The 12,696-nt window shown below is 39.6% G+C and overlaps 2 protein-coding genes across 2 annotated transcripts in view; one reads left to right on the plus strand and one right to left on the minus strand.

The window, feature by feature from the left end:
- The window catches only part of LOC115681661 (S-adenosylmethionine carrier 1, chloroplastic/mitochondrial-like), a 45,078-nt gene extending 33,168 nt beyond the window's left edge, over positions 1–11,910 (minus strand). The window contains exon 1 of the mRNA XM_030605660.2: positions 11,578–11,910. Coding sequence (XP_030461520.1) covers positions 11,578–11,656 — 79 coding nt within the window. The 5' untranslated portion in view covers positions 11,657–11,910. The remainder of the gene's footprint in view (positions 1–11,577) is intronic.
- LOC115681664 (probable LRR receptor-like serine/threonine-protein kinase At1g53430) lies at positions 635–7,797 on the plus strand. Its single transcript, XM_030605665.2, has 24 exons — positions 635–913; positions 1,166–1,340; positions 1,442–1,513; positions 1,860–1,928; positions 2,027–2,095; positions 2,175–2,246; positions 2,505–2,576; positions 2,657–2,728; positions 2,831–2,902; positions 3,022–3,093; positions 3,185–3,256; positions 3,520–3,585; positions 3,734–3,799; positions 3,994–4,053; positions 4,155–4,193; positions 4,284–4,330; positions 4,430–4,803; positions 4,988–5,186; positions 5,283–5,420; positions 5,729–5,847; positions 6,027–6,237; positions 6,310–6,547; positions 6,693–6,843; positions 7,281–7,797. Exons 1-24 carry the CDS (start codon positions 805–807, stop codon positions 7,692–7,694), a joined length of 3,048 nt encoding a protein of 1,015 aa, XP_030461525.1. The 5' UTR covers positions 635–804; the 3' UTR covers positions 7,695–7,797.
- Positions 11,911–12,696: the final 786 nt, after the last annotated feature.

Below are 12,696 nucleotides of genomic sequence, written 5' to 3' on the forward strand. Positions count from 1 at the left end.
TAAATTATAGATACGGAGTTAATAAATAATTAAGTAAATAATTTTTTGATTCGATTAAATAACCTAATACTGCTCGTTAAATCGTTGGACTCTATTTATTAATTCGATATTAGAGTAAAATAACACAAACCACTCTAGATAGGGTTGATTTTCTTTTCTATTTGTTGATTTTTAAAGTAGATGCTTGAGAGAAGGACATTGCGCCGAGATAGTTATGTTAAATTAAATCTTGTTTAGGGGTATCTCGAGTACTCTTTCTGTATTCAACGAAGAACATTTCGAGGCCGATTATATATAATGTAGAAAATAATTATATTTTGAGAATTATGAGTTTTCTTTTTCAAGTTGTTTGATAAACGTCTTGAACACGCTCGATGGGATAGTCCTACTATATCATCATTGATTTACAATAGAGTATCGAAAACAGCTGGTCGCAATTTAAAACTCAAATAATGCAGAAGCCCTCCTTCTTAAACCTTTTTATTAGACACCGGAAGACAAGCTCTCACTGAAAATGATGACAGGAAACCGTTAAATCGTTTTTGTCGATTAAATCTTCAGTTGTCTTTCCCTCCAACGGCAACACTGTCGCTCTCTCTCTCTCTCCGACAAACACAAAGCGCTCGAAAAACCCCATCTCACGTCCTCTCCGAAAATCACTCCTTTCCGGTGTCTCTTTGCTCTGTTTTGGCCGTGGTTGCGGCAGCATTTACGCGTCGTTTTGCACTCGCAAACGGTTTTTCGAGGGGTCGGGGTCAGAGTTTGGAACGGTGTCGCGCGCGGGGGAAGCAGGGGAAGCTAACGATGGTGGTGCCTCTGGGTTCAGTTTCCAGAGTGGCTGTCTGCGTTGTTCTTGTCGTGATTTGCTCTGTGGTCTTCGGGTGTGATGCTCGACTCTTGCCGCCAGATGAAGGTACGCGAGAATGACTAAAACCTTTCCTTTAATGTCAGTTAAGGTCTTCTCTGTGGCCCTCTGTTTTTGGGATAATTGCCTTGCGAACTCTGATCCTAAATTTCTCTCTGGCTCTTCTCTTCTCTGTTGTCTGCAAATTGAACCCACAAGCACCTGCTAGTGTACTTGTTCATTTGTTCCTTCTAAGTCTGTTTTATACCTCCAGCAATGGATACTAGTAACTGATCTTCAACTTCTGGTTTGAGCTTGCAGTTGACACACTAAAAACAATCGCCACGAAAATGAAAAACAAATACTGGAATGTAACCGAAACATCATGCAGTGATGGTATAGGTCTAAACGTGACGACCTTGCCTCCAGGAATGACAAGCAATGTGACTTGCGATTGTTCCTTTGATAACGGCACAGTTTGCCATGTCACGAGGATGTATGTATGAACCGACAGTTTTTTTTTTTTTTTTGGTTTCTATCGGTATCCTTCTTTCACGTGCATCAATTGCAATTGACCTAATCTTCTTCATTTCGCAGCCAGTTGAAGAGACTTAATTTGACAGGGATTTTTCCTGATGAATTCGGCAACCTCACCTCCCTAAGAGAAATGTAAGTTAGACTCGACTGTATGAGATCTTCCCATCTGGAAGGTAATTAGGCCAAAGAACGTGAATATGTCAGATGGGCCATGGTTGTTTATTTTCGTGGGGAAATCACAGAAAAGCATGCTATGAGTTGGGTGAAAACTATTCTGGTTCCACCTTATCTTATTATTGACAATGTTTTTCTGTAATTCTGATTTATCTTTCTTAAGCATCTGGTTATCAATTTTCTAAGGCATGTATCTGTATGAGAAATGTGTGGGAATCTAAATCAACTTATTCATCGGAAATTTAGCAAACTATTATTGCTTGAGAATTGTAAAAGTTCTAAAGTGAGCGTTCTTTGCAAGCAGAGACATCACTCTTAATTACATCAGTGGATCGCTCCCCACAACTCTCACTCAAATACCACTTACTAATTTGTAAGTTAATCTTATCGTACATCAGATATCATTATCACAATTTAATTAGGAGTTCTTTAAAAAAGAAGCATAATTTTGTTTTCGATTTGGTACTTCAGGGCGGCACTTGGAAATCGCATAAGTGGTATTCCCAAGGAAATTGGCAACATCAGCACGCTGAAGGATCTGTAAGACTTGCTATAAATCATATGCCTCTGTATAGAGAATTTGTTAGACTTGATGGTGATAATTTTATGCCTATGCTAGTGTACTGGATGACAACCTGCTTGAAGGCCCTCTAGAGCCAAACATTGGCAACTTGAGCCTCTTAAAGAAACTGTAAGTAAATTCAGTACATTAGTTGGCACACTTTTGCCTGGATAACACATTTCGGAAGTCCTTTCTTCATGTTCGTGAGCTCTCTTGATTGCGAGATTATCAAATGAACGATCTCACTCTAGTCTTTCTACTCAAACTGGAATGTGGTTCCTCTTTGTTTGGGGAGATGAAGATACACTATTCTATGTTATGTTTATTCATACATTGATTCTTGAGCCTTCAATGTTCCTAATTCTTATATCTTTTCTTTTTGAGTAGTCAGCTCTCTGCTAATAACTTCACGGGAACGATACCTGAATCCTTTGGCAATCTGAAGAACTTAGAAACTTTGTAAGCGGCTCCATAATACTTTTTATTTCTTAACATACTGAATTTCCTTTGAGGGATTTTGATTTATAGACCACCTGCAGTCGTATAGATGGAAGCACATTATCAGGAAAGATACCCGATTTTATTGGGAATTGGACCAAAATGACAAGATTGTGCGTATCCCAATCCTTTTCAATTAGGGCCAAAAATATTTATTTATATGATTTATGAGATAGTCGAAAGTTGTTCTTATATTACAGGCATTAAGTTTTCAGGGACATGCAAGGCACATCCATGGAGGGACCTATTCCTTCAAGCATATCTTTGTTGACAAACTTGACTGAGTTGTGAGCATTCAATCAATCCTGCTGTTCTTTGTCTCTTATAATCTTGTAAGCTTGTGTCTTATCACGACAAGGTAGAATGGATGTTAATGTTATGTGATGGAGTGCTTTTATGCGTCCAGGAGAATATCTGATTTGAAAGGTCCCAGCTCGAATTTTCCTGATTTGCAGGGCATGAAGAGGATGAAGACTTTGTGAGCTCAATATAATGAATATTTGATTTGTTTGTTTTGTCTCTTTTTATTATAGCTGATTTACCATTAACTGTTGCTTTTCACATCTCAGGATTCTGAGAAATTGCTTGCTTACTGGCTCAATTCCATATTACATTGGGGACTGGACAAGTTTGACAACATTGTAAGTTGCTATAATGAGGTGGATTTTTCATTTGATCTCAGCATGTTGATGTGCTATATCTTCTTTTCTTTGCGAAGTCCAGTGGACCGGTTGTTAAGCACCGACAGATTTTGGACTTGTCCCAGCAGATTATTGCATTTTTAAAGAAGAGATTTGTTTCATGAATGAGAAAGGCCTCGAACTGAAGATCAAATTACATGAACTTTTGCAAGTTTCCTCGAGAAAACTGTCTGATTTGTCTCCTGTTTTTCATCTTTGGGTAGAGACCTCAGCGTCAACAGATTGACAGGTCAAGTTCCTGACACCATGGGAGCTGCTCTGGATTACATGTAATTACAAATTTTCTTCACTACTCCTAATGTCTCAGCAAATATGTAGTTGACTTTCTTTCCTCAATAGTTTCATATACACCTCATATAGTTGGATTCCCAACAATTTTTTGGACAAGTGTTGCATAACTTTTATTTGTGAACGTAGGTTCCTAACAAACAACTCCCTTACTGGAGCAGTACCCAGTTGGGTAACAAACAGCAAGCATTATCTGTTAGTGTCCTATGAGCATATCCTATTTTTTGTTCTTGGTTTTCCATATGATTGTCATCGATTGTAGGATTCGACTCATAGTTCTTAGTATGAGAATCGTGGGTTGACATCTGATATATCACTCTTCAATGTTGTGCTATTATTATTCACGGGGGTGAGTATGCGCACTAACTAGGTCAAGGTATGAACTGCAGCGACTTATCTTACAACAATTTCAACAGTTCTTCTCCTATCAGTTGTCAGCAATCACAAGTGTGAGTCAATGCACATTCTCTCTTAAGGCAGAAATTTCATAGTTTTGTCTCGTCCCCCACATTTATGGAGTTATTATCTTACACATTGTGTCACTTTCCAGTAATTTGGTTTCCAGCTATTCCTCTAACGGAAACAACTCGTAAGTCCCTTTGACTAAGAGCTACCCCAATTGTTGATAATTGCATGTGAAAATCATATTACCGACCTTCTTTCTAGTTTATCTCATTAGGCTCTGGTGCTTGGAGAAGGATCTACCCTGTAGCGGGAAAGCACAACGTGAGTTCTACTATGTTTGAATCGTTCTTGAGCATAAACTGTAGAGCTACTTTTGTCCCCTATCATGTCTTATGCAATATCATCCAACGACACATGCAGACCATTCCTTGTTTATCAATTGTGGAGGAATTAAAATGACTTTTGAGGGGAATCAATATGAAGAGGACACCAGTCCGAACAGGCAGTCAATTTTCTCTTCTTCTTCTTCTTCAGAAAAGTGGGCTTACAGCAGCACCGGGCTTTATATGGGAAAGGCTGACGCTAGTTACACAGCGGATAACCCATTTTCTATGAACGTGAACGGCTCGGAATTTTACCAAACGGCTCGTCTTACCCCTTGGTCGATCAGATACTATGGCCTTTGCATGATGAAAGGAAGTTACAACGTGCGGCTCCATTTTGCTGAAATTCAATATTCCGACGACAAAACATTTAGTAGTCTTGGGAGACGTATATTCGACGTATCGATACAAGTCAGTGAAGCGAAATTTGGCACCTGATCATCATTTTGATTTCATCTATTATGCTGAGTTATTGTCTTTTGTAGAGGCGCTTGACTTAGGAAATCATTATTATGACTTAGTATGCGACAAGGCTGCACACAAAATCCGACAAGAGCGTGATCATTTCTTATTGAAGTTCTTGTTTATTGTGCAGGGCAATCAAGTGTTGAAGGATTTTAACATTGCAGAGGAAGCGGGGGGTGTTGGGAAGGGCATATACAGAGATTTCAATGACATTCATGTGAATGGCAGTACTTTGGAGATTCATCTATATTGGTCAGGGAAGGGAACCACGGCCATTCCCGATAGAGGTGTCTATGGACCACTCATTTCGGCTATTGCAGTGACACCAGGTAAGTCAATGCTGAACCTGCTAATCTCTATCGTCCTTTCCTCATGTGGTCATTGAAGCATTCACGTATAAATCTGTCATTTTTTCCTGCTCGTAGACTTTGATTTTGGAAGCGTTGGACTATCAGCCGAAGCAATCACTGGAATTGCGATAGCTTCGGTAGTTCTCCTTGTATCGATATTACTAGTCCTTTGGCTAACAGGATTCTTAGGCGGCAGAGAAGTTGAAGATCCAGGTGAGATTATTATACTAATATGTCTTTTCACACAGGTATCCGTCACTCTTTGATTCATTGCACAAGCATGATGCCTAATTCAAGATCATATTTATCTGCTTTATTTGTACTTTTTGTGGAACTTTATGAGTAAACTGTAACACCACAAAAGTAGGCATTTTTCCTTTTAACTAGGATTGCATGTCTATGAGGCATGACCATATAGGTGAATCACTCCTCAGATTGAGAGTTTGTTGTAGAACTGTGTTTTTCCTTCGGTTATTATTATCGCACTCCTGATATACACCTTGTTTTTTTTTTTTTTAAAGGATTACGTGGGCTAGATCTCCAAACTGGCCATTTCACTTTAAGGCAAATCAAAGCTGCTACGGGCAATTTCAACTGTGTGAATAAGATAGGGGAGGGAGGGTTTGGGCCAGTTTACAAGGTAATCAACAATATGTTCATAACTTCATCCTCCATTCAATATGAAGGAAGTGTCTGATAAATTTAGTATGTGTCTTTATTTTAGACTTAACAACCTGGATCTTGTCAAGCTAACCATTTTTTTTTTATGAAATAACATCTAATTAGTTACGAGTCTTAAATTCATATAATTTATTTCAGGGAACACTGTCGGATGGAACTATAATTGCAGTTAAGCAACTTTCTTCCAAATCAAAGCAAGGCAATCGCGAATTTCTCAACGAGATAGGCATGATATCTGCTCTCCAGCACCCAAATCTCGTAAAGCTTTATGGCTGCTGCGTTGAAGGAAATCAGTTGTTGCTAGTTTACGAATATATGGAGAACAATAGTCTTGCCCGCGCACTTTTTGGTAAAAGATGCTTTCCCTAAGCTGACTAATATGCTATTAACGAGCATTCAACTGAGCATTTAACTTTCCCAGGACGAGATGAGCAGCAGATTGAGTTGGACTGGGCCACGAGAAAGAAAATATGTTTGGGAATAGCAAGGGGATTGGCTTACCTTCACGAGGAATCTAGGTTGAAAATTGTTCATAGGGACATAAAAGCGACAAATGTGCTGCTTGATAAGGAACTAAATGCCAAGATCTCAGATTTTGGTTTGGCCAAACTCGATGAAGAAGAGAATACGCATATCAGCACAAGGATAGCTGGAACAATGTAAGTCCTGATATTCTGGTCAATTTCCTTCTTTCAATTAGCTTTATCTAATGAACTTTTGATTGCTACTTATCTGTAATGTTTTCCCTGAATGTCCTCCTAGCTCTATGGCCGTATTCACCATTACTATTTTGCCTTGCCTCAGAGGTTATATGGCTCCTGAATATGCAATGAGGGGCTACTTGACAGACAAAGCCGATGTCTACAGCTTTGGAGTCGTCGCTTTGGAAATTGTCAGCGGAAAGAGCAACACAAATTACAGGCCGAAGGAAGAATTTGTTTATCTCCTTGACTGGGTAACATATAGCGACTTTAAGTTTGATGGAAATTATGCAGCCAAGCTTTTATTGGACTTCAAGCTGTCTGTCTCTACTTTCTGCGAGTTTGGTTGGAGGACTTGCAAGTAGAATGATGGCATTTGACTTCACAATTAAATGATGGAACAAGCTAATGGGGACAAATTCGATCAGAGTAAATAAATATACGAAAGAATAATTTCTTTGAAGGACTTCTCCCTAAAAAGAAAAAGAAAAGATGGGTTAGAAGCTTAGAAAATTGTCATATTGATATGTATGCATGAGCATGCTCAGCGGTGGCAAACATGAATGCATGAACATGATGAGATTCCATCTATCAGTAACCTATTCCGCTTAATTGTTCCTAAAACTATTTGCTGTTTCTAAAAGCAAGATAAACGGACTAAACTTCTATCTCTATTTGTACATGACGACAGGCCTATGTGTTACAAGAGCAAGGGAACGTTCTTGAACTCATGGATCCACGTCTCGGCTCAGATTACTCCAAGGAAGAGGCGATGAGAATGCTAAACCTGGCACTACTATGCACCAATCCTTCACCAACTCTCAGGCCGCCAATGTCATCTGTGGTGAGCATGCTCGAAGGAACAAGCCCGATTCAAGCACCGATAATCAAGCACACCGCAACAAATCCATATCCTAGGTTCAGAGCTTTCGAGAGGCTAGCTAATGATAGCCAAACAAATGTCTCGACATTCTCTCAGGACACTCACCAGATGTCGGGAAGCATGTCCATAGAAGGTCCATGGGTTGATTCTTCAGCTTCTTTCACAAGCAAGGATGATACCAGCGGCCATTCTTCACAGAGAAAGCACCTATCAGATTTTTAGGACTCGGATTTGTTCAGTAATTATTATGTGTTCATCATTTTTTCTAGCCAATAGTGTAAAGGAATTATATGGTGGAAATACAGGGAAAAAGACTACCGCTGAAGGATGTTATATTTACACGTTGTTGTAAGTACAAGCCCTCATTTGGTTTAGCATTTGCAAGGGGATTTGGGTCCTAAAGGCCTTTGGGCAAATGAAAATGGCATTTGACAAATTTTTTTGAGAACTTTGAGGAAATGCAATTGCATTTCGAAAACCCTTTATTCTAAGGCAAGTCCGGAGGTACTTTGGAAAGTATCATTCTCGAAATGCAACTTGGCACTATTCACCATTCATTAGCACCGTTCATCTTCCCCACGGTTTGCATAGGAGGAGCTAGATGCGCGACCCCAGTTGACGAGGCCTGAGGTCGCAACCAAGGTCCTACGACCTCAGGTGTCGCCTGGGTCACGCGAACCCAGGTGACGGATGCTGGGGGTCGCGTGAACCCAGGCAACCAACAAATGGGATCGCGTGACCCAGGTTGACAGTCGCCTGGTTTCACCTACCCAGGCTGGCCTCAGGCGAGGCTGCTGGCAGCTAGATTTAGCCTCGTCGAAGTATCACCAGAGGCTCGCTAGCCTTCCGCTGACCGCTAAGTCCTTACTGGTTTTGAGTGTTTTTTTTTTTAAAACAAAAAAAACAAAAATGCTTTCCGAAGTGTGATTTTACCAAACAACATTTAAGCCAAAATTGTTTCCTAATGCACTTTAAAATAACAATTTAGCCCAAAGGCCTTTATTTTTTCCTGAAGACGTTTCCCTAAAGCCAAAGCAAATGCACCCAAGATGTGGCTTCATTTGGGTGACTCTCAATTGCATGAAGTTTCATACTTTGAATTTTTCGGTATAGTGCGTGCAACATAAATTCATCCATCTTTTTAGAAAAAAAATAATTGTGATCGAAGGTTTGTGGCATTCTCGATTTCGTCCATGAAAAATCCATATTCTTCGGGAGAACGCTCCATTTCCTTTTTTTGTTTCAACTCAATTTGATATGACCGAAGAACCTAATATCTCCAACTAAGTTTCGGGAATGTCTAGTTGCTAAGTTCCCAGTTTGGAAAGTGTAAATCTATTGATTTCAGGCATTGTCTATGGTGTGCCCCCATCAAAAGTACACTAATAGATGTTGACCTCTTAAAAACTCTCACCAGCATCACTTCATGTAATCTTTAACTCATCTTTATCATCGACTCATTGAAGACTCGAAATTCCTCATTTTCACATTTTCAATGAAGCTTAGGAAATGAACAAAACACTGATGAGGCTATTTGCTTTTAGGTTGGATAATGAGACGGAAAAGCAGAATCGCAATTGAAACGTGCATCACGTTGCAACGTCGGCTTATCCTGAACCTTTCTGGGTGAAAGATAACACAAGTCCATGATTTTGGCAAATTCTTATGGAACAAATCTTACTGGTTCATGGACCAAGATGACATAAACAATCTGATCTTTCAGCTTCCCAAAACAATTGACAGTTGTCCAATGTGTATCTTATGATTTTCCGTATAACATAATTTCTCCAACCGCCACTTCCTAGTGAATACCCTTAACACTTCCAAATCAATGAAGAGTGAAATACTTCTTCAGTAGTTCTCCTTGTGTTGATATTACTAGTCCTCTGGCTAACAGGATTCTTAGGCGGCAAAGAAGTTGAAGATCCAAGTGAGATTATCTTACTGGCATGTTTGCTCAAGCACGAATCTGTCACTCTTTGATTCATCGCACAAGTATGATACCTAATTCAAGACCGTATTTATCTGCTTCTTTGTATTTATTGTAGAATTCTTATGAGTAAATTGTCACACCACAAAAGTTGGCCTTTTTGCTTTCAACTAGGATTGCATGTCTATGAGGCATGACCATATAGGTGAATCACTCAAATGCAAGAGAATAATTACTTCAGCAAAAACATAATGAGGCTCAACCCAGTAGTGGGGTGGGCTGCTTTCTTCATAATCCTTTATGAGCGATCAATCCCTTGTCAAGCCTAATGTCTTGTTTGGAAACTAGGGAGGAGACGAAAATTGAGGGATAAAGAACGAAAGTTACTGAAAAACTAAAATTTTCCCCCTATCTGCTTCCCCTAATAAATATCATCATGATTCAGCAATATGTGCAACTCAGGAACGCTAATATAGGGGATTTCGAGTGCAAAAAAGCCATGCTGTTTACCCTAGCTCCTAAAGGGGTACCTACAGGTTAGCAACCAATATTTCTCTGCGGTTTTAGAAGGGCAATATTGCATTTTTTAACATAACTTTTCCAACATTTGACTATACAGAGAACTATCATCTTCATCTCAGTGATGTAATTTTACTGATTCTCAGTGTGGATATACTGGTCCTTTCCCTATAGCTTCTGTTATAGGATTGTTCTTTCCTTTGATATGCAGTTTCAGAAGGTCAGGATTGCCCGTCAATTCAATTTGATAAGGAAAATGTTGCTTTCACCATCGATTACTTCATAGCCAAATGATGAGAAGATAGAGGAGATAATAGTCACATAACAAGCTTTGTGTAAAGCTAATCTACCTATTTGCTCTTTGCTCCTCTAAGAATAAACTAAGCCACTTATACAACAATGAATACTTACAGTAAAACGCCAGCAAGATTTCCAGCCAGGCCAGAGTACAGGCTCTTCAAAACGATTTTTCCACCCCCATGAGCCGCATTAACGTCAGAGTCTTTTGCAGCCAATCGATATAATGCAAAGAACCAAAGTTAAGCTATTTCGGTAAAGTAATGACCAATTCAAGAAGGAAAGTGAAAGAAGATATGCAACGATATAAAATAAAGTATAAAGTTGCAATCCAACCTTCATTTTCCATAAAACTCTACAGGCTAGAACACCTACGATTTGCCAAATGTCGAACTTTTAAGTAATTGAGTGTTACATTTTGCATATCCAGATTCTCTACATATATTACACAATGGGGTTGTGGTGCACAAAATTAGCTCATATATGTTCCAAAACAAGATGAATCACAAACTTCATGCAGTGACAGCTTCAAAGCATATATTTTTCGATCAAAGAGGTCATAAATATGATTTGCCAAACATACAGGGGATTAAATTATAACTTCCCATCCGTTCAAAAGGTTTCAGCTTAAATCCTAGCTGTTTCTTTTAGAAAGGCTTCGAGACTTAAGAAACTTGAAGCACACAGCTGTATTCAAACAAAATGAATTGTATATGTCCGAAGCTAACATTGCTTTAATGTCTGGTCATACAACAGTAAATAAGGAGAAAAAAGGGCAATAGAAGGCAGTATTCCAGATAAACATATGCTGCTTGGTCGGTGGTAGCAAACAGCCCAATATTCATCAAAAGAAAATTAACTTCCGGTCACTAGAGTTGCAGCAATAAGAGCTAAACAACATTATTTGTTGCTACAGCCTCCCAACTACCAATTTACACTCGAAGTTTGTGCAGTGTGACAATTGGAGGACAGGCAAACAAAAGGATTGGTCGAGCACATAAGGTTTTAATCTTGCCTGAAGTCTAGTTTTAATGGTGTCAATTGGGTAAAGTGCTGCTTCAACGACAACACCAGCCGTACCTCCAGCAACAACGCCCTCTGCAGAGTCGATGAAACATAATCAGACAACCAAAGGAAACAAGTCTTCCCTTCTGCAAGTTTTACGAGCAATTAGTTTGCCGTCCCTAAAAGGAATAAAGTGAAAGCTTTACTAGCAAATGTGTACAAGAGGGGAATGTCTTTCTAATGACAAGAAAAACACACAGAGAGTGGGGGGGTCTTTTACTAAAATGGGATAAGACAAAAAGAATCGAATCGACTAATTGCTACCGTGTTACAATGGGTCTTTTTCCACCCCACCTGTTACAATGCATTCATCGAGCATTCTACCGTGTTTAGCAGAGGCCTTGGTGGAGCTTTCGGCGTCGAAAGAATCCATGGATCCGCCGCAGGCCGTCCTTCCTTTTCGAGCCGAGATCGAATCGACTTCAAAGGCTGAGACGAGTACGGATTGAAGTCGAACCAAAGGTGTGATCGTGAGCTTGAATTGAAGCGGGAAGCAGCTGAAAGGGTGGAGCTTTTTCCATCACTTCGGCTTGTCTCAGTTTTGTTTCAGAAGATGGACTGCTTTTTGGTAAAAGTGGGTTCTCGATCCGCCCCAATCCATAACCTATGTATGATTGAGTATGGGCCCTGGCATTGTCGGACGGGTTTTACCACCTCGTATATATTCATATTGTTCTTAGATACTTGTATCAAATTGGTTGCCTTGATTGAATTTTACTTTTATTTTTTTTTTGCTCAATTCAAATATCTGAGGTTCATCCATTTTGACTTTTCTTTTTATTATTCAATACAATCTAAACTTCCACGATTTATAGATATCGGCACATAGAACAACATGTACTTTTTTCCATAATTTTTGAAGTTCACGTAGTGGTGAATTTTTGAAGTAAGACTATGAGACAGAAGGCCCTAGTTGAGGGATAGGTGACCCACGGATGTCACCTGGCTAGGGTGGTGCAACCCTAGTTAGGCGACAACCAGGGCGTGCAACCTTAGCCACGGTCAACAAGGGTTTGTTGGCCCTCATCGGTGCTTGGGCAGCACCAGCATCTCCCACACACACAAGTTGCCTTTATGTGTCAACGTCCATGTTCCCGTCCCTGTCCATACCATTATGATTATCTGTCACACCGCAAAATCATCAAAAATGGTGGATGACATGGCCGCCCTTACACCTGAAAGATGCAACCTCAAACACAATTAACAGCCGGTTATTGAAATATATATATATAATAAATCAGTAAGTTTGTTATGACATTAGAGTTTCTGTGATCACTAAAAAGAACATGCACAACTTAGAACTCAGCCAACCCAATAAACTATCAACAACTATATACACAACTCTCTTAAACCATACTCAAAGTCCAACTCCCAAAAGTCCCAATGATAGCACTCTCGTACTATCGGCCACTA

The sequence above is a fragment of the Syzygium oleosum genome, unplaced genomic scaffold (assembly GCF_021117445.2).
Source record: "Syzygium oleosum isolate NSW1041296 unplaced genomic scaffold, Sole_v2.1 Sole_v2.05, whole genome shotgun sequence".
Taxonomy (NCBI): Eukaryota; Viridiplantae; Streptophyta; class Magnoliopsida; order Myrtales; family Myrtaceae; genus Syzygium; species Syzygium oleosum.

What these genes read in the sequence shown, in the direction of transcription:
- LOC115681664 (XM_030605665.2), top strand. Translation starts at nt 805, where the DNA reads ATGGTGGTGCCTCTGGGTTCAGTTTCCAGAGTGGCTGTCTGCGTTGTT. An exon ending in ATCAGCACGCTGAAGGATCT is followed by an intron (nt 2,096 to 2,174) that starts GTAAGACTTGCT and finishes TGCCTATGCTAG; the next exon opens with TGTACTGGATGACAACCTGC. An exon ending in CTGTAGCGGGAAAGCACAAC is followed by an intron (nt 4,331 to 4,429) that starts GTGAGTTCTACT and finishes CGACACATGCAG; the next exon opens with ACCATTCCTTGTTTATCAAT.